Source organism: Conger conger, chromosome 3, assembly GCF_963514075.1.
Source record: "Conger conger chromosome 3, fConCon1.1, whole genome shotgun sequence".
In the NCBI taxonomy this organism is placed as follows: Eukaryota; Metazoa; Chordata; class Actinopteri; order Anguilliformes; family Congridae; genus Conger; species Conger conger.
Window position 1 is genome coordinate 16559080 of NC_083762.1, and position 19857 is coordinate 16578936.

A 19857-nucleotide genomic window follows, 5' to 3' on the forward strand; every position below is an offset into this window, starting at 1 on the left:
ACTATCTGAAAGCGGAGATAATTCACATATTTGCCAAACGCAGCATGAAGTGTTGCAGTATTTGATCATTTACTCTCTTTTTTTGGGGGTATTTAGCAGACACTGTAATCCAGAGTAGAACTTGCATCTTGCATTCTTTTTACCGGCAATACTAATGCAGCTAAATATTTACTGAAACAAACCAGGTTAATGTCTTTGCTCAAGGGTCCAACACCAGTGATTCCACTTGGGAAATGAACCAAATTTAGAGCTGGGAGTCCAGATTCCTAACTATTATACAACTTCAACGTATTTTCAGAACATTGCCCGTCAGGGCATTTCTCTGTGGACGAGCCCCTTTAAAGACATTTAATCATATTATCATCTTTAAAACAGCGTTAAACCAGACTCAACTTCCGTTAATGTGAAAAAATGCAATAAATGAAATTTATCCACACAGCTGGAAGATCCAAAGTATCTCTTTTTTGCCTACAGAGCCCAGTTCCGTTTGCAATGTATCAAAGAGCGGGTTTTAATTACATGAAATTCCCCAGGTATCTCCAGCTCTGCAAACCCATTAGACCGCACACACATCCTCCTCCCCTGCTAACCACAGTGTGATATACATACTGTAGCACCAGAATACATTAGCAAACAGACACCGTACCGCTGACAGCTGCCTTCATAAGCAGTGCCAACTCTTATAGACGCTATCGTGTGGGCTGGATTACATAGGCATTCATTCATTCATTCATTCAATTGTTCATTCGTTCATTCACTCATTTCATCCACTCATTTATTCATTCATCCGTTCATTCATTCATTCTCTGCCCATTCCACTTAACAGATTGATGGCTTTCAAAGTGCAACGTTAGCGCAACACTGACCCAACGTCGCCACAACATTGACATTGAGTGGACTGGGAGTGGGTGAAGGCCATAGAGCAGGGATCACCAACACGTGGTCCTCGAGCGCCAAGAACTGCTACTTTTCCACCCTCCCTCTACCTGGGAGACAGGTGTAAAGACAGCCTGGCTAATCAGTCGCAGTAATTACCCAGGATAAAAGAAAACCAGGGCTGGATTTGGATTTGAGGGCCAGAGTTGATGATCCCTGTTGTACATGAAGTTCAGGTTTATCGTAATTCTTCTCATTAAGAAAAGAATGAAGTATGAGTGCCCCCGGAAACCACAATGAATGAATATGAAATATGAAATATAAAACATACACAGTAAATGTAATCATCACCAAGTAAAATATAGCAGCATTTAGTATTGAGTATGCTAGTGCAATAGTGCACTAGTACCGAAAAGATTATGTATGATTATGTATGGTTATGTATGGTTATGTATGGTTATGTGCTGTGGTAAAGGGTCTGGATAGTTATGTATTGTTAGGTATGGTTATGTATGGTTACACACTGTGGTAAAGGGTGATGGTTATGTATGGTTATGTATGGTTATGGATAGTTATGTATGGTTAAGTATGGTTATGTATGGTTATGCAGTGTGGTAAAGGGTCTGGATGGTTAAGTATGGTTATGTATGGTTATGCACTGTGGTAAAGGGTCCGGGTGGTTATGTATGGTTATGTATGGTTATGCACTGGGGTAAAGGGTCCAGATGGTTATGTATGGTTATGGATAGTTATGTATGGTTATGTATGGTTATGTATGGTTATGCACTGTGGTAAAGGGTCCAGATGGTTATGTATGGTTATGGATAGTTATATATGGTTATGTATGGTTATAGATGGTTATGTATGGTTATGTATGGTTACAGACGGTTATGTATGGTTATGCACTGTGGTGAAGGGTCTGGATGGTTATGTATGGTTATGCATGGTTATAGAAGGTTATGCATGGTTATGTATGGTTAAGTATGGTTATGTATGGTTATGTATGGTTATTCACTGTGGTAAAGGGTCCAGATGGTTAAGTATGGTTATGTATGGTTATGCCCTGTGGTAAAGGGTCCAGATGGTTAAGTATGGTTATAGATGGTTTTGGATGGTTATGTATGGTTAAGTATGGTTATGTATGGTTATGCACTATGGTAAAGGGTCCGGGTGGTTATGTATGGTTATGTATGGTTATAGATGGTTATATACGGTTATGTTTGGTTATGTATGGTTATAGATGGTTATAGACGGTTAAGTATGGTTATGCATGGTTATGCATTGTGGTGAAGGGTCTGGATGGTTATGTATGGTTATAGATGTTATAGATGGTTAAGTATGGTTATGTATGGTTATGCACTGTGGTAAAGGGTCCAGATGGTTATGTATGGTTATAGATGGTTATAGATGGTTATGTATGGTTAAGTATGGCTATGTATGGTTATGCACTGTGGTAAAGGGTCCGGGTGGTTATGTATGGTTATGTATGGTTATAGATGGTTATAGACGGTTAAGTATGGTTATGCATGGTTATGCATTGTGGTGAAGGGTCTGGATGGTTATGTATGGTTATAGATGTTATAGATGGTTAAGTATGGTTATGCATGTTTATGCACTGTGGTGAAGGGTCTGGATGGTTATGTATGGTTATGTATGGTTATAGATGTTATAGATGGTTAAGTATGGTTATGCATGTTTATGCACTGTGGTGAAGGGTCTGGATGGTTATGTATGGTTATGTATGGTTATAGATGTTATAGATGGTTAAGTATGGTTATGTATGGTTATGCACTGTGGTAAAGGAGAAGCACTCACTTGCTGCTCTTTATCTTCACCTCCTTGCTCTTCTTGAACTCGCTGCCGTCTCTGTACCACTTGTACTCCGGAGTGGGCTTCCCCGACGCCTCACATTTCAGCAGGAGCTTGTTCCCCTCCACCACCGACTGGTTCTTCAAGGGCTTTACCTGTGGGGCAGTAGCTGGAGGGAGGGAGAGAGGGAGAGGAGGAGAGAGGGAGAGAGGGGGAGAAAGAGAAGGAGAGAGGGAAAGAGAGGGAGAGAGTAAGTAAGAGATAGCACTGCACTGCAAACCTAATTTAGTTTTTAAGACTAAAATTGTATATTTTAGTCTAAAAAAAACTTTAGACTTAAAATTTAGACTTTTTTGCTCAATAAGATGAAAATACTGCCAGTGAGGTAAGAAAGTCTGACTCATTTCAATATTTGGCAATGGAATAAGAATTGTCAAGCAAACATTAACTTAACACAAGCTAATATTATTTTATTAAGATCTTAAGTATTATTACAAGGCTAAAATGCAGTGAGGACAGAAAGACAGACAGATTAAATCCCAAATTCAATCAAAAAGCAATCTAATTTGACCCTTAGGTTCAAGTAAGAAATTTGAGCGAGTGTGTTTTATTCGCACTGGAAAATCAAGAACCTCAAGTTTAAGTTTTATTGTTATGCTTTTCTCCTCCTTGTTTTCCAGCTCAGCGATGTGCTCTCCTCTGTACATACGTAACGTCAGTGGCCATTTTTCATCACCACAGTTGGAAAGTGGGGCCGACACGGACGTGAGGTGAAGGAAGACTCTTAGTGAGCGGCAACGGAAACCCTCCCCACTAAGGCAGCACACGCCTCTGCCGGCACTAGCCCCGCGTGAGTATGAAAGCGCACCACAGGGCCGGTCCATGACCCCAGAACCCAGGCGGCCTGTAGCGTAGTGGTTAAGGTGAAGGACCGGGACACCGAAGGTCGGTGGTTCTAATCCCGGTGTAGCCACAATAAGATCTGCACAGCCGTTGGGCCCTTGAGCAAGGCCCTTAACCCTGCATTGCTCCAGGGGAGGATTGTCTCTTGCTTAGTCTAATCAACTGTATGTCGCTCTGGATAAGAGCGTCTGCCAAATGCCTGTAATGTAATGTAATGTAACTGCGCTTCATCAGGATGAGCCTCTGTGTGAGGCGTTGCTTTGCTTCAGTTCAGGACCCTGGGGTAGAGACTGGACAGAACACAGCCACCAGCAGTTCCGCAGCTCCGAGCGTGAGACCGAAACAAACATCGACGTAGCCGCCCGCACGCACATCCCCTGCCCAACCTGTGTGTACACGACATAACCCCGGCGCTCGCGGGACAGTAAACAAAAAAAGCCTCGCTCCGCGCCCTTTTCCCTGCTCCCAGAAGGCTTTGTGAGAGGGCCGGGGCGAGGTTCATCCCGCCGCACGCACCTCGGAGAGAGACCGCTCCGTCACCCGACCCGCTGCGAACACACACCTGGCACCTGCCGCTTAGCTCTCTCAACGTGCGACTCCTCCTCCTCCTCCTGCCTGCGAATTCCTGACATCATCCCGCTAATTCCGGGGCTCACCGCAACCGAAGTCGAGAGGTACCGCCGTCGCCGGCCGTCATATTTAATACGCCCGGCGAAATGTGTCATTTTCCAGGTGTGTGGAGCGGGTTAAGCTCACAGCAAATCCTGGGTTTAAGCCTAACCACAGCGCACTTTGAGTTCAGAAGCTTCGTTCATTCATTTGGAAGAAATGTTGCCTTTTTCCCTTCGCCCTCAACGACGGTTAATTCGTTCCTTTTCGCAAGCCATCAAAGGGGGGGTCGTTAAAGTTCTTAAATGCGTACAGTAAAGCCAGCCTTTGCTCGTCACTGAGCGTGGAAAACATTGTGGTTTGATCAAGTCTCTGTACTGTACACTCCTACCTCCTAACCTATTCACAGGTATTGGGCACACCCTGCTAAATTACCCAGCTTTCCTGGGGCACACCAGGGGTCAATCCACTCTACCAGGCCTGCACAGACACAATTATGCCATTCGACTGCGCATCGTTTTATTCTGTTCATGTTTTAAGAGCATAGCCATTCCCAGAGAGAATTAGAAAGCTTACATTTTATCACGTTTTTTCCTGTTGCCCTCCTGGCCAACTGAAACCCTCCCCAGCAAAGCGACTCATGGGCCTAAGCCAGCACAAGCACTGTGTGAGTATGAGAATGTAAAAAGTAGAAAGCGTACATTTTATCACATTTTTTTCCCGTCATGTTTACAGTTGGATGTTACAGCCAGGCTTGTCTGGGGTGCGTACATTTCGCTGGAGGGTACAAAAGTGGCGCCCCACCCCGTGCGTACACACCCACTGCTCAAAACTCTACACCATAGGGCCCGTCTCCACAAGACAGGAGTAAATAACAGGAACATGGAATTCAAATCAGGTCAAATACATTATAGGCAATTACTTTGGATTAGAATACTTTTTCATGCTCGATTCATCTTGCCAGGTGCAATTGAGCCAACCAAGAGGCGAGGTGGGGTTTGCACTTTTTCAGAATATTAAATCCAGCTCTGCCCGCTTCACTAGCTTGAAAATTGAGCTGGTCAACCAGCATGGCCAAGCTGGTCGTTAAGCTGGTCTAGCTGGTTATGAACTGGTCAACCAGATAGTGCTGGTAGCTTGTCTGAGCTGTTTCAAAACATAGCTTGAGCTTGTCAAACCATGTAAAGTTGGGAGCTGGTTGGAACTGGTCAACCAGCTAAACCATGTCGAGCTGGGAGCCGGTCTGAACTGGTCAACCAGCTAAACCATGTCGAGCTGGGAGCCGGTCTGACCTGGTCAACCAGCAACCAGCTTTTTTCAAAAACCTAGCTTGAGCAGTTATTTTCAGCAGGGATCCAAAACACCAGACAAGCTCAGTAAAACGTAGAAAAGTACTTGACTCCAAAACAACGACGTAACTGACCCAGGTCTGATTCAGACACAGATTTGCTATTTCAAACGCGACTGTTGCGCCTTTTTTTTTTCCCCTCAAATGAGTCACCGGGCAACAGAAGTCCGTTGCGTCCTGTAATCGACTGCGGCGCGAGAAAGGCTGACGGTGCGCGCACCTCGTTAGATCTCTGCCTTTGAAGTGAAGACACCTGGGAAGGGGTGTATCCTCCGCTGCAGAAACGAGCCCCTTCTTCCCGCCGGACAGGCCCATTACCGCAGTATGGCGGTCTGTCATTTGCACGCTCGTGAGATACCGCAGCGGGTGACGTAAAGCAACGACGGTACCCAGCCCGATTCCGTCTCCCCACACGCCATCGAACGTGACCAGTGTCCAACGACAGAGACCAATCGGGGACCGGCACCTTCGCTGAAGCAGAAACAGTGGCTGTGTTCGAAAACGCACACTTGGCATACTACTCATACTAAATTTCAATGAAAATCAGCATGAAATTTAGTATGAGTACTTTACTAGTATGCCATTTTTAACACAGCCAGTCACTAGGCTTCAGAAAGCAGCAATTCTGCACAGCGCTTAGCCCAAACTACGCTCAGTGAGCACTTTATTAGGTACGCCTGTATACCAGCTTATTAATGCCAAGATCCAATCAGTCAGTCATGTGGCAGCAACTAAATGCATAAAAGCATGAAGAAATGGTTAAGAGGCTAATGTTTCACCAAACATTACAATGGGGAAGAAATGTGATCCAAGTGACTTTGACGGTGGAATGATTATTGGTGCCAGACAGGGTGGTTTCAGTATCTCAGAAACTGCTGATCCGCTGGGATTTGTCTCTAGAGTTTACAGAGAATGGTGCGAAAAACAAAAACATTGAGTGAGAGGCAGTCATGTGGGTGAAAACGCCTTGTTAATGAGAGAGGTCAGAGGAGAAAGGCCAGGCTGGTTCAAGTTGACACGAAAGTGACAGTAACTCGAATAAACACGCATTACAAAAGTGGTATGCAGAAGAGTATCTCTGAACACACAACACATCCAACCTCAAAGTGGCTCATTTTAAATGGTTATTAGAAAATGTACGCTCTATCTATTTGGAAAAGACATAGTGGCACACATGCAGAATAAAGCATATGAGCATGTTGAATAATAACTGGAATCCAGACAATAAACGACAGTCTCAGCTTTCAGGTCTCCTCAGGTAAAGTTACAGAATGCCGTGCAGTCAGAAGCTTCCGGAGCTCCGGGACTGGATCTCTGCTTCCACGGAGTCTTTCCCTCGTGATTCCCGGCACGACAACCCATACAGCTGATACTCATGTGTCGGTACAACATCTCAAAACAAAAAAGAACAAAATACGACATTCCTGTTTCGCTTCTCCTCTGCATACTCATCGCTCTGGAAAATACTCCCTTTATATTTCGGGCTGTTTCTTCAGCTGTATTTTAACCTGACTGCAGGTTTGTAGGAAAGCAGGGTGATGTTTGTGCGATAAGATACCTCTTTAGGGAGGGTATCGGTGTTCATCTCCCGCATGAAAGTGTACACCTGAAAGCTGCTCTTCAAATCAAGGTTCCCATTATACTGCATGAGTGTGTGTGAGTGTGAGTGTGTATGTGGGTGTGTGTGTGCCTGCACACCACCTCACCCCCACCAACATACACACTCTTACATTTTCAGATACACATATCACATTCATCCATACACCGTACTGCTCCATATTCTCACACACACACAGCGCCTACTACCTTTTCTCTCTAACACACACGCATGCACACGCACACACTCACACACACATACACACGACTAACATAAGCAAGTAGAAACATCACACAGAGGTAATAACTGAAATTGAAATCCTAGACACAGATGCACTACATTAATAACTGGCTGTCCTGACTTTGACAGGTGTGACCCAGTTCACCGGCCCAGTAAGGGGTGGCCCTCCCAGCACTTCCCAGATCTCCCCCTCTCCCCACCTCCACCTGCTTCTGGGAGTGAGTTTGAAGTCTCCCCACATCAAAGCTGCCAAAGACTTCCTGTGCTTATCATCATCATCATCATCATCATCATCATCATTTATTCTTCTCTGAAGACCTCAGCGAAGGGCTAACAGACAGCACAGATGCCGAACATGGCAGAGAGGGCATCAGAATGTCCAAACACGCCCGTGCAATGCAAAATAACACAATCTGCTCTTCCCATTCCCTTCAGTAAGCACCAGGACCCGACCTTCATGTTCCCCATAGTATGATTTTGTGTGTGACAGTGTGTGTAACAGTGTTCAGAGTTTGCTGTGGTGTGTGTGTGTGTGTGTGTGTGTGTGTGACAGTACTCAGTGTGTGGTGTGTGCGTGTGTGTGTAACAGTGTTCAGAGAGTGCTATGATGTGTGTGTGAGTGTGTGTGTGTGTGTGTGTGTGTGTGTGTGTGGCAGTGGTCAGTGTGTGGTGTGTGTGTGTAATAGTGTTCAGAGTGTGCAGTGAAGTGTGCTGTGGTGTGTGTGTGTGTGTGTGACAGTGCTCAGTGTGTGGTGTGTGTGTGTAATAGTGTTCAGAGTGTGCTGTGGTGTGTGTGTGAGTGTCTGCATTTCTGTAACAGTGTTCACAGCAGAGTGAGAGATTATGTAACAGAGTTTGTGTATCTTTTTTGTAAACGGCAGTGCTATGTCGTGCCCTGGCATTCGTTAAAAGGCACAAAGGTGGAAAGAAAATCATAAAAAGCCCACACAAGAATCAAATAAAACCCACATCGTGTCTGGCAAGACTGTCATAATATTACTTTATGATAAAATCTGACAGATATTTTACAGAAACATCATCTCTTGTAAAAGGGGGGGGTTGGCTGTCTGAAGAGAGACAGAAGCGGCTTATGCTCACAATGGCGTCCAGTCACAACTTGCGGTCCGCTAACACGCGTTCCCACACAGACCCGGCGGGCAGCCGGAGTGAACGCTGATTCGGGACCTCAATATCTCCCTGGGAGATTAGCATTCACGCCTTTCTCATTATCCTCTCCGAGCATCCCGAACGTCGCTTGCTCATTGGCCGTCTGCCACCCATGTGACCTCCGGGCACCCGGCTCAGTTCCCCCCACTGTTTTGCGCATGACCTCACCAGGGGCTGGGGATTCTATGGAAGGTTCTGGAAAAACCCCCACAAGGGACAGAGCCGACAGACCACGAGCCGTCAATCAATGACTCGCTGACAATCTGACACCAGAAGAGTTATTTTTACTTCCATTTTTTACTTGCGTATACATTCCTGGCAAGAAGAGTGGCTGTCATACACTGTTATTTTAAAGCTTAACCTTTATAAATGCGTGAAATTCACAAACCTTCCAGGTAAATTATAGATTTATTTGTTTTTTTACTGTGGTAGAAAAATGTTTGGGTCATTTCAAGTTAATTATACAACAATTCACACATTTACGGATGTTCCCACACAGAATGCAATGCATTTTAAATGCAATGTATTATATTTTATTTAGATGTGAGAATTAGTGGGACCGACTCTGAAACCCTATTTGTGATCACTTCTGATTCCAAACACAATAAAGGAATATAGTTACATAACTGGCACAAATAACCATACATACTAATGTATGTTCACTCAGTGAGCACTGTACTGACTGCAAACATTGTTACTACTACTACTACCTAATACTACCCAGTCATCACCCTCATTGATTGACAAGGTAAATATGGGAATGCTGTTACTTAGCAACTTCAATAAGAGGTCCAATCATTGGGGTGCCAATTTTTCCACAGTGGTTATATACGTACAGTACATACTATCCTGTACAGTATGAGAGTATTCTGAGGAGTGGCAATTTATGGTGCTTCACATAAAACATTCAGCGATAAAAAGACGCATAAAAGAGTGTAATAAAAATAATTGTGGGTGGCATTATCATTCACAAACATCTGCCTCATCATGTTGCCATACCTGCTGTAAAATTACAGCGTTACCCACTTCCAAGTGGCGATGGGTGTGGGGTCAAGGGTTCACTAAAATAAGGTTAATGAACATACTTTAGAGAACATAAAAGAACATATTTATTTTAAATAATATAATACAATATAATAAATATAATATTTTGTACGAATGCAATAATTGTAATAATGTTACTTGAAACCATAATAATACCACTTATATTAATATAATGGCAATACCATGACAGAATGACACTTACAATAATATAATGCATTAATATTAATAAGTTTCCTTAATAATAATAACAATAATAATAATACTCAAGTTTATACCAGCTATTGAGCAAATGTGTTATTATGCATGAAACCATGCTTCCATGCTTACTATTAAGCATATATGGAATACATTATTTTAAAGATAAAACACATTCGTAAAAAAACACATGGCAAGTACAGTATGAGGGCATTGAATGCGGAGTGAAGACGGGAATAAAGAGAAGCACGTCCAGCAGTACCTGCTAAAATAGGCACATTTATGAGATTTTATCTCCTCTGAAAGGCACAATGAGACCGTACAGCTGCAGCTATCCCGACAGGCAGCTCATTCCAGACCCCGGGATGTGAAGATAACTTAACGTGCAGCAGGAAATAAAAGAGGAAGACGGTGATGTCACTGACGTACTCTTACAATGAACTGAAACGTTCCTGTTTCTCCGCAGAAAGCGCAGAGATTGCACTCGATCCTAAACCCGATTTAATCCAGACTAACAAATACAAAGACGCGCAATAATAATAATAAGCAAACAGAAATATATTTTGTTTAAAGCGATGCCGTTTGTCGAAGATTGCCCGATGAATGCCGCACAAAGGGAGAGGCTGAATAGCAGTTCTGATTGCGCGTTTTTCTGTGCCGCGGAGGATCGCGTTCAGGAAACGCTCGGAAGGTAAGAACCTCACTGAATGGGAATGGGAGCCAGGAAGCCGAAGAACGAACTGCCGGAACAAAAAAAAGAAAAAGAAAAGAAGACAATTTCGCTTAATAAATGAATACATGTACAGTTGTGCACACCCGGTAGGGCCTGAAGAAACACTTGTGCTGAAAAATTCATTTGTACAGAGGACCTTGAGATATTTTAAACTGCTGAAAAGGAATGAATTTGCAACCAGAGTCAGAATTTCAGTCAGAATACTTCCTTCTATCACTATGGGAAACATTTGCACTGGTATATTCTCTAATATATGCAAACGATGAACATGTCTAAATCATGCTGATGCAAATGTATAATAAATGTGAGCCTATCATGATGAACTATGACACACTGATTTTGTTAATGTGCTGGTAGCTTGTCTGAGCTGAGGTGGTCGAACCATGTCAACCTGGGAGCCGGTCTGAACTGCTCAACCAGCTTCCAGCTGTATCCAAACCTAGCTTGAACTGTTTTTTTTTTTCAGCAGGCATCTGTACAGTGAGTTTTCCTAAACCCTGCTCAACCTACACTCGAAGTGGTTAAATGTTTACAAGGACACACACATTCAGTGTATTTCAAAAACGTAACCACAGCCGTACTTATTTCGGCAGCACCCTGTAATCTCCTCATAGTTTAGATTGTGCGCAACTAATCACCGGCAATCAGCCTACAAACAGGAGGCAAAAGCCTGAATCTAAACTGCGAGGAGTCAGAGAGAGAGAGAGAGACCCGATCAAAGCGCTCGTGAGTCACGCGATTCTTCTTCAGAGGTGTTGAACATTCAAAGCGCGCACGAACGCAATCGCGCGCGCGAGAGAGAGACAGAGCGCTGAGAAAACTCCAGCAGCTCAGCGGCACTGAACATCATCCCGCCCATTACATGCCAAATCCCTTCATCACAAAGGTTCTGAGCCTCTGACTAAGTTCACCGCCGAAAGGAGAGAACAAGACGAACAGAGAGGTGATCCCGCCATGACCACGGGGGTGAAACTCATTCATAAAAACATGTAAATACACGGTAGGAAATCGTGTTGTTATAGACATAAATCCGTGTTATTCATAAATCAACCGATTGCCATCTTATTCATGAATCAGGGGATTCAGACCACGGTGGAATGATATTCCCTGTCTGGCTCTCACGTTTCCCCATGGTTATCCCGAGGATCTTATTATTTGTTTATGAATAATTTCTGATCCATGTTACACAGAGCAGCGTGTTAAAATGAACATGACAACTCCTCCCATCCACTTCAGTGCTGTATTGAGATCAGACCTGGGTGAAGGATGTACACTCAGTGAGCAATTTATTAGGCAGATCTGTACATCAGCTTGTTAATGCAATTTACAAATAGTGAATCAGCCAATCATGTGGCAGCGACTAAATGCATAAAAGCATGCATGGTTAAGAGGTTCAGCTGTTTTTCAGACCAAATGTCAGAATGGGGAAGAAAAGTGATCAAAGTGACTTTGACCTTGGAATGATTGTTGGGGCCAGACAGGGTGGATTGAATATCTTAGAAACTGCTGACCTCCTGGGATTTTCACACGCAACAGTCTCTAAGGTTTGCAGAGAAGAGTGAGAAAAATATCCAGTGATCAGCAGTTCTGCGGGCAGAAACACGTTATTAATGAGACAGGTCAGAGGGCCAGACTGGAAGCTGACAGGAAGGTGACAGTAACGCAAATAAGCATGCATTACAGCAGTGGTATGCAGAAGAGCATCTCTGAACACACGTGTCAAACCTCTAAGTGGATAGCATTTCATAGATTCCAATACACCAGACAAGCTCAGTAAAGTGTAGACAAGTATCTGAATCCAAAACAATTACTGATTCCGACCCATGTACACAGTTTAGTAAATCTGTACAGCATTTGCATCATTGCTGTAACAATCCCTCCTGTCATATAATACTGCTGAGTTATATTATTGTTACTGTTATTAAACACTTGAAGTAAATCCAGGGAAACTATTTATTTGTACAATAAACCAGCCAGCTACTTGGTAAATCTAACTGCTGTTTCCTCGGGTTTTATCTTTCAAATACTTCAGTTTTTTTTGTCCTTCTGGAAAGTAACTGCACGCCAACCTCTTTTCAGGGAACAGCCTGGCCTGGGTGCCGCATAAGATTGAACTGTATCGAATGAACGGTCCGATTCTAAAGACGCGAAGGGGACAATAAAAAAGAGAAAAGAAAGTTCTAGCACGGCATGCGGGGTGGGCTCCGTCCGTTTCCGCCCTCTGTTGAGGCCGAGAAAGACTCTTCTCCCGTGTTCAGCCCTCAGACAAAAAGCAGGCAGATTAGGATCGTGCCGGGGCCGACTGCTGTCTTTGTTGTGAGGACGCGTCTCCAGATCGGGTGATGGGCGCGCGGGGAGGAGCGGGAGAGCGAGCGCGCCTCGGACGCGTCTTTTTTTGGCTCTCCGGCGAAGCAGCGCTCACGCACACACACGGACTCGCACGCACGCGCACCACGCGCACCGAGACCTCCGCCGCTCACCTCGGCGAGGAAGCGCCGGGATCGAGACGCATCGCACGCCTGGAAGGCTAGGCTGAGCGACATTTTGACATAACCAGGCCGCACAGTGAACCTGCTACTACTCATGTGTACCCAAAGAGATCGTTACTGTACTTCCAGAAATGTGATTCTTGAAGAAGGAAAATGTACCTCCACTGTCACTTCGTTTCTGAGAGTGTAGCTCAGGATTAACCTGGGTATAGCCAGTTCACTCCTAGTCTTAGTCGCTACAAAACTGTCACTTTTCAACCCAGTGTAGCTGGGTTTCCACCCGAATGCTTAGATAGCATTGAGTTGACATTAAATGTCAAATGTTAAACGCTATCAGGTGAAATTTTCACCACGAAAAGGGTCACTGCGACCTGTCATATAAATGTTACTCATTACTCACGAGTAATATTTTAGTTTCTCATTAATCTGAGCACGGATGAAGGAGAGAATGTGGTTTTGCTTTCAGAGTGAGCTGTACATTTGTCACGTTAGAAGGCTGGAGGCAGAGCTGCGCTGTGTCACTGTGCACATCACCCTGTTACCTCAACGATTATTCTACCTTTAGGTCTGACAGAGAGGCAGCTGGCCTAGAACGCTCCGGAAAGCGAGTCCCTGGCGGCCCCACTCGCCCGCGTCTCTGACCCCCGGAGCGGCCCGTTTCCGCTCCTTACGCTCCCCTACGACAGCGTCCTCGAACCCCTGTCCCCTGTCCTTGACCACTGAACTGTCCATGGTCCCTGTCAGCAGATTGAGTGTTCGGTCCAGTGTTCTGCCGGTGCTGACTGCTTCCATATGACACGTGTGCACCGACCCGTTCTCACGGCTGGGCGAGGGGCGGGGTTACCGGGGTTACCGGGGTGACCGTGTTACCGGGGTGACGGGGTCCTGCCCCGGGGCTCAGGACAGAGAGCCCCTGGAGCTTCTGCACACCTGACTGCCCCTTCCCCATCCACGTATACCTCAGCCCATCTCCCTGCAGTCACCCCTGTCTTAAATATCACCTTTTTGTGTCAGTTCAGCATCTGGATAATAATTCATGTTTTTACTGTTTCTGTTGTACCCATCTACTGTGCGTGTTTGACTTGTTGTTGTTTCCCGTTACTTTCATTATGAAATGACACTGGGATTTACCCAAATGCTTTCACCCAAATGTTGCACCCAATTACGTTCCTGGAGATTAATTCAATAAACACATAAACAGCCACATTTTGGCACATATGTGATGACCTGTAGGCTATGAATAGTGGAGAATTTCACTTAGTTCAATAGTCATCACAACTCTTTGTTAAGCATGCTAGAAATGCATCTGCAAATCAACTTTCATTGTCTTAATGACACAAAAAGCATGTCCTCTACAGGGAACATGAATGAATTGCTGGATCTTAGGAGGTTATACCACTCATACCACTACACCTACAGCTGCTATGCACTGACACTACAGTGCACCTCTACCACCTACTACAGCTGATATCAGGAATACTATTACTGCTACTGCTATTACTAGCACTTCCACAACCACTGACTAATAACCACTACAACCATTACTAATACTACTGCTGCTGGGTTACTGCCACAATGACATCAAATACCACTGCCACAGTTACAACTAGAAATGACTACTACTGCTGCTACTACTACTACTGCTAGTACTGCTACTACTGCTACTACTACTACTAATAAAAATGAACAACACCATAGTGACAAAAGCAGCAACAGTACTAGCACTTCTGGTAACACTAATAATTTTCTCCGGCAGGAACGTCTGTGGAAGACCGCTGCTGCGGATTATCCCAGGTCAGTCCGACACAGACACAGCATGCCTGCCCTCCGCACGGTCCGGCATTCCCACCCACAGGGGAGGATAGCCCTCGTCCACGGGGGCAGAGTGAGGATCGTGACCCAAGCTGCTCCCGGCATGAACAGATGGGGACCCGGGTCGTGACCAGGCTGCGAGAAACCACGGCAACGGCGGGCGAGCGAGTCTGAGGCTCAGCCTCCCGGATTTAATTCCACACCCCACAGACACAGAGCCAACATACAGCCACAACGCTGAGAGTCTGGCCAACAGCCAATAGACTGAGAGTCTGCTTAACATAGAGCCAATAGGCTGAGAATCTAGTCAACATACAGAGAAAACGCTGAGAGTCTGGCCAACAGCCAATGGGCTGAGAGTCTGGTCAACATAGAGCCAATAGGCTGAGAGTCTGGTCAACATGCAGCCAAAATGCTGAGAGTCTGGCCAACAGCCAATGGGCTGAGAGTCTGGTCAACATAGAGCCAATAGGCTGAGAGTCTGGTCAACATGCAGCCAAAATGCTGAGAGTCTGGCCAACAGCCAATAGGCTGAGAGTCTGATCAACATAGAGCCAATAGGCTGAGAGTCTGGTCAACATAGAGCCAATAGGCTGAGAGTCTGGTCAACATAGAGCCAATAGGTTGAGAGTCTGACCAACTGCCAATAGGCTGAGAGTCTGGTCAACATAGAGCCAATAGGTTGAGAGTTTGACCAACTGCCAATAGGCTGAGAGTCTGGTCAGCACAGAGCCAATAGGCTGAGAGTCTGGCCAACAATCAGCCAATAAGCTAAGAGTCCAGCCAACATACAGCCAATAGCCTGAGAGTTTGGTGCACTACAGATTCACAGTGTAACCAGAAGAGAACAGATCTATCAAAACCTGAAAAACTGAGACCCCTGGCAAAAAAAAAAGAAAATAATTCCAATTTCATTGTCTTTTAATGACTCAAAAAGCATACTGCCCTGAAAATATATATGAAAAAAGGTTTCAGCATAGCAACAAGTATGGTTCTTGAGATTAAGATCAGAGACTCATGTCCCCTACAGGGAACATGAATGAATTGTCGGGTCTTAGGAGGATTTATACCACTACACCTACAGCTGCTATGCACTGACACTACAGTGCACCTCTACCACCTACTACAGCTGATATCAGGAATACTATTACTGCTACTGCTATTACTAGCACTTCCACAACCACTGACTAATAACCACTACAACCATTACTAATACTACTGCTGCTGGGTTACTGCCACAATGACATCAAATACCACTGCCACAGTTACAACTAGAAATGACTACTACTACTGCTGCTACTACTACTACTGCTGCTAGTATTGCTACTACTGCTACTACTACTGCTGCTGCTGCTACTACTACTACTTCTATTGCTACTAATACTACTACAACAACTACTGACAACTACTGCTACTACTGACACTAGCATCTTTAAAGCCACTACAACTACTACCATTAGAATCTATTAGTGCCACAATTACTTACAACACCACTGCAACTACAACAATTATTACTAGTACTTCTACCACTGCCATTAATACAATAAATATACTATAGTATACAACACAATGGTGCTATACTACTACTATGATTGCTGAGAATTGCACAATTTACACTCCTGAAAATATTCCAGGGATAATGTCCAGTGAGCAACACAGTAGTGAACTTCAAAAACGTACTGCTATTACAGTGTCATCATGTTTCATTTACAACGGCTGGATTGACTTTTAAAAAACAAAATTCAACGGCTCTTAAAATCTCCGCGCTCGGAATTCCAATTTTCTAATTCCAAATCGAAGGGACCTCAGACCCAGCGCAAGTGAACACTCGCCCGTTAATTAAAACTTCGAAATAGCTCCTCCGTTCATCAGTAACCAGGGCGACCCGGACTGGCACGCGATCTCAGCCTTAATGAGCGCTTGCACCTCCACGCACCGACATCAGCGGCACAGCTGCTCCTGTCTCGAATTAGCTCCGTCGGTGACAACAGGCGGCGAGCTTTGACAGGACGAGGTGATTCGTGCGTTCACAGCACACACCCCCCCCCCTTCCCCCTAACCCCCACCTTCCTCAAACCCACCACACCTCACCCCCCCACCCCCTACCCCTTTACCTTCTGTCAGATCCACATTCTCCTGATTCTTCTTCCCCTTCTTCCTCATCCTCTTCCTCCCCTTTCGCTCTCGTTTCTTGCCCTCTGACATGCTGGCGGAGCCGAGGCGTAAATCCCGTGAAATAAAGAGGAGGGGGGGGGGAGGAGGACGGCTTGTGCCGATTAAGACTGAGCCCGGCGGTTTGAGTGTCTCTGCGCCGCTCTCTCTACCCTCCCTCTATATAGAGCCCGGCTCATCTCTCCCTGCCTAGGATACTCCTACTTAGAGCGAGAGAGGGAGAGAGAGAGAGAGAGAGAGAGGCAGAGAGAGTGCATGAGGCAGAGAGAAAGAAGGAGGGAAAGAGAGAGAGAGAGAGAGAGAGAGGGAGAGAGAGGGAGGAGGGAGGGAGTTTAAAGGCCTTTCCCACAGCAGGCAGGGAATTAACTCCTTGTCGCCTGGAACTGCTCGATGAGGTGAAGCCCCCGCTGAAATCACCCCCCCCACCCCACCTATCCGCTCAGCCCCCGGTGCAGGTCAGAGACAGGGGTCAGAAGAGGGGAGATTCTCCCAAAAGACCCCCCAGAGGACACCCCCCCCCCCCCCCCCAACAGTAGGGTGGAAGCCAGATCACGGGGAGAGAGAGAGGCACCGTTAGCTCCACGCCGCTACACGGTCTGGCGTCTGACGCGGCCTGTTAGAACCCTGGCGGCTGTCGTTGCCGCCTCCGCTGCTAGGTGCCTCCTGGGCTGTGCCCCCCCCCCGTCCCCCATCACACCCACCCCGTCCCCCATCACCCCCACCTTCCCCTCGAACCCGCCCTTCACCGAAGGAGCGGCCCTCCACTGAATGAGCCGCTCTCGTGTAAACAGCCCACTCACAGCCAAATGGCCCGTTTACATCCACACACACACACACAAACACACACACACACACACACGCGCACACACGCACACATACAGCCCTGCTCTCCACGGAACAATCCACTCCACAATCCATGCAAATGACCTCCACTCTCACAACAGCCCACACGAAACAGAAAACACCTCTCTCTCTCTCTCTCTCTCTCTCTCTCTCTCTCTCCCGTCCAGAGAATCTCCCAATGCTGCCAGCTATCTGTGAATACCTTTAACTCACTACGTTTCCAAACACATGTAATGTTGATGCTTTATGTGCCAGATTACATTGATAAGCCACTGCTCCATAGCAGAGCAATACAAGAGATAGACAGATAAAAATGTTCCTTTAAAAAAAATGACACTTGGTGAAACAAGTTCCTTCTTTCCATCTCTCTCTCTCTCTCTCTCTCTCTCTCTCTCGCTCTCTCCCTCTCTCTCGCTCTCTCCCTCTCTCTCGCTCTCTCTCTCTCTCTCTCTCTCTCTCTCCCCCACTCACTCTCCTGTGCGGGCGAGCCTTGACCTGTCTTTGATGTATTCCCTCATTGTGTGTGTGTGTGTGTGTGTGTGTGTGTGTGTGTGCATGTTTCAGGAAACTCACTCATGCAGAGGTCACTGAAGTGAGAATTTGACAGTCAGTACAACTCCTTACATGAACTCTCCACCACACACAGGCATGCATACACACAACAGACTCACACAAGCATACACACACAGGCATCCACACACACTCACTGTCACATCTGGTCTCTTCAGTCTCCCTCAAGTAATTTCAACTGGCTTTTTTTTTTTTTTACATGACAGGTAAACATTTATGTGGCCAAACCATGAGCCTAAATAAAAGGTAAGAAGCGGAAATGTATCAGAAGGCTACAGAGAAACAGGCACCTGTGTTAAATTAAACACCAGCCACTCTGTTTAGTGTTTGTGTCACTAAACCCCCATCGATTGTAGCAAGTGGCAACATACGTTGCTGGAAATCTCTCTCTTACTTATGTTTCTCGCTCTCTCTCTCTCTCTCTCTCCCTTGCACACACACACATACACACACACACACAGACACACACAGGATTGTACACAGCCAACTAACTACAGACCACCTCTCACTGACACAGCCCTCTAACTACAGACCACAGCTAACTGACCACGGCTCTCTAACTACAGACCACGGCTCACTGACACAGCCCTCTAACTAAAGACTACAGCTCACAGACTACGGCCCTCTACCCACAGACCACAGCTCACTGACCAGAGACCACAGCTCTCTAACCACAGACCACTGCTCAGTGACCATAGCCCTCTAATCCAGACCACAGCTCACAGACCACAGCCCTCTAACCACAGACCACAGCTCACTGACACAGGCCTCTAACCACAGACCACAGCTCACTGACCAAAACCCACTAACTACAGACTACTGACCACAACCCAGCGACTGCAGTTCACTGACCGCAAAGTCTGACCACATCTCACTAACCACAGACCGCGTCTCACTGACCATGACCCGGTCAGTGAGATGTGGGCATACACAGTAAGCATACACACACATACACACACACACGCATGCACACATACACACACAGAAACACACACACACACATGAATGCACAAACACACACCTCGGGGGGATTGAGCAGTTTATAAGTTAGCTAAATAAATAAACACAAATAAAACACAAACCAGCTGTATGGCTGTGTACAGAAAGCAGCCTCCTTCAGTTCTGTGCGAGGATGGTGAGTTTGGAGGAAAAGCACCGTGTCTGTGCTGCCAGACTGCTTTGCTTTAGAGTCTTTTTAAATCCTGTGCCTCTTGGCACCACATTAAATATTCACTCTTCTGTAATGAAGACACTGTTATTCTTTGCCTCATTTGGATGATTTTTATTTTATAATTTTACACCACAACCTTGACCAGCGCTAGGTTTGAGGACAGAACTCATCCGACGTATAAACTCAGCAGTGGACAGCAGTTCACTGTTAAAACCTACCTCTATGTTTTAGTCACCACTCTTACCCAGAGCAACCCTTGTTACACAGCATACGTTCTTC

General features: G+C 45.7%; 1 protein-coding gene across 3 annotated transcripts in view; it reads right to left on the minus strand.

Moving 5' to 3' along the window:
• Positions 1-19857, minus strand: part of LOC133124034 (pro-neuregulin-2, membrane-bound isoform-like) — a 137788-nt gene that overhangs the window by 63574 nt on the left and 54357 nt on the right. For all 3 annotated transcript variants that reach the window (XM_061234857.1, XM_061234855.1, XM_061234856.1), the window contains exon 2: positions 2692-2854. In XM_061234857.1, the coding sequence (XP_061090841.1) occupies positions 2692-2854 (163 nt within the window). The remainder of the gene's footprint in view (positions 1-2691; positions 2855-19857) is intronic.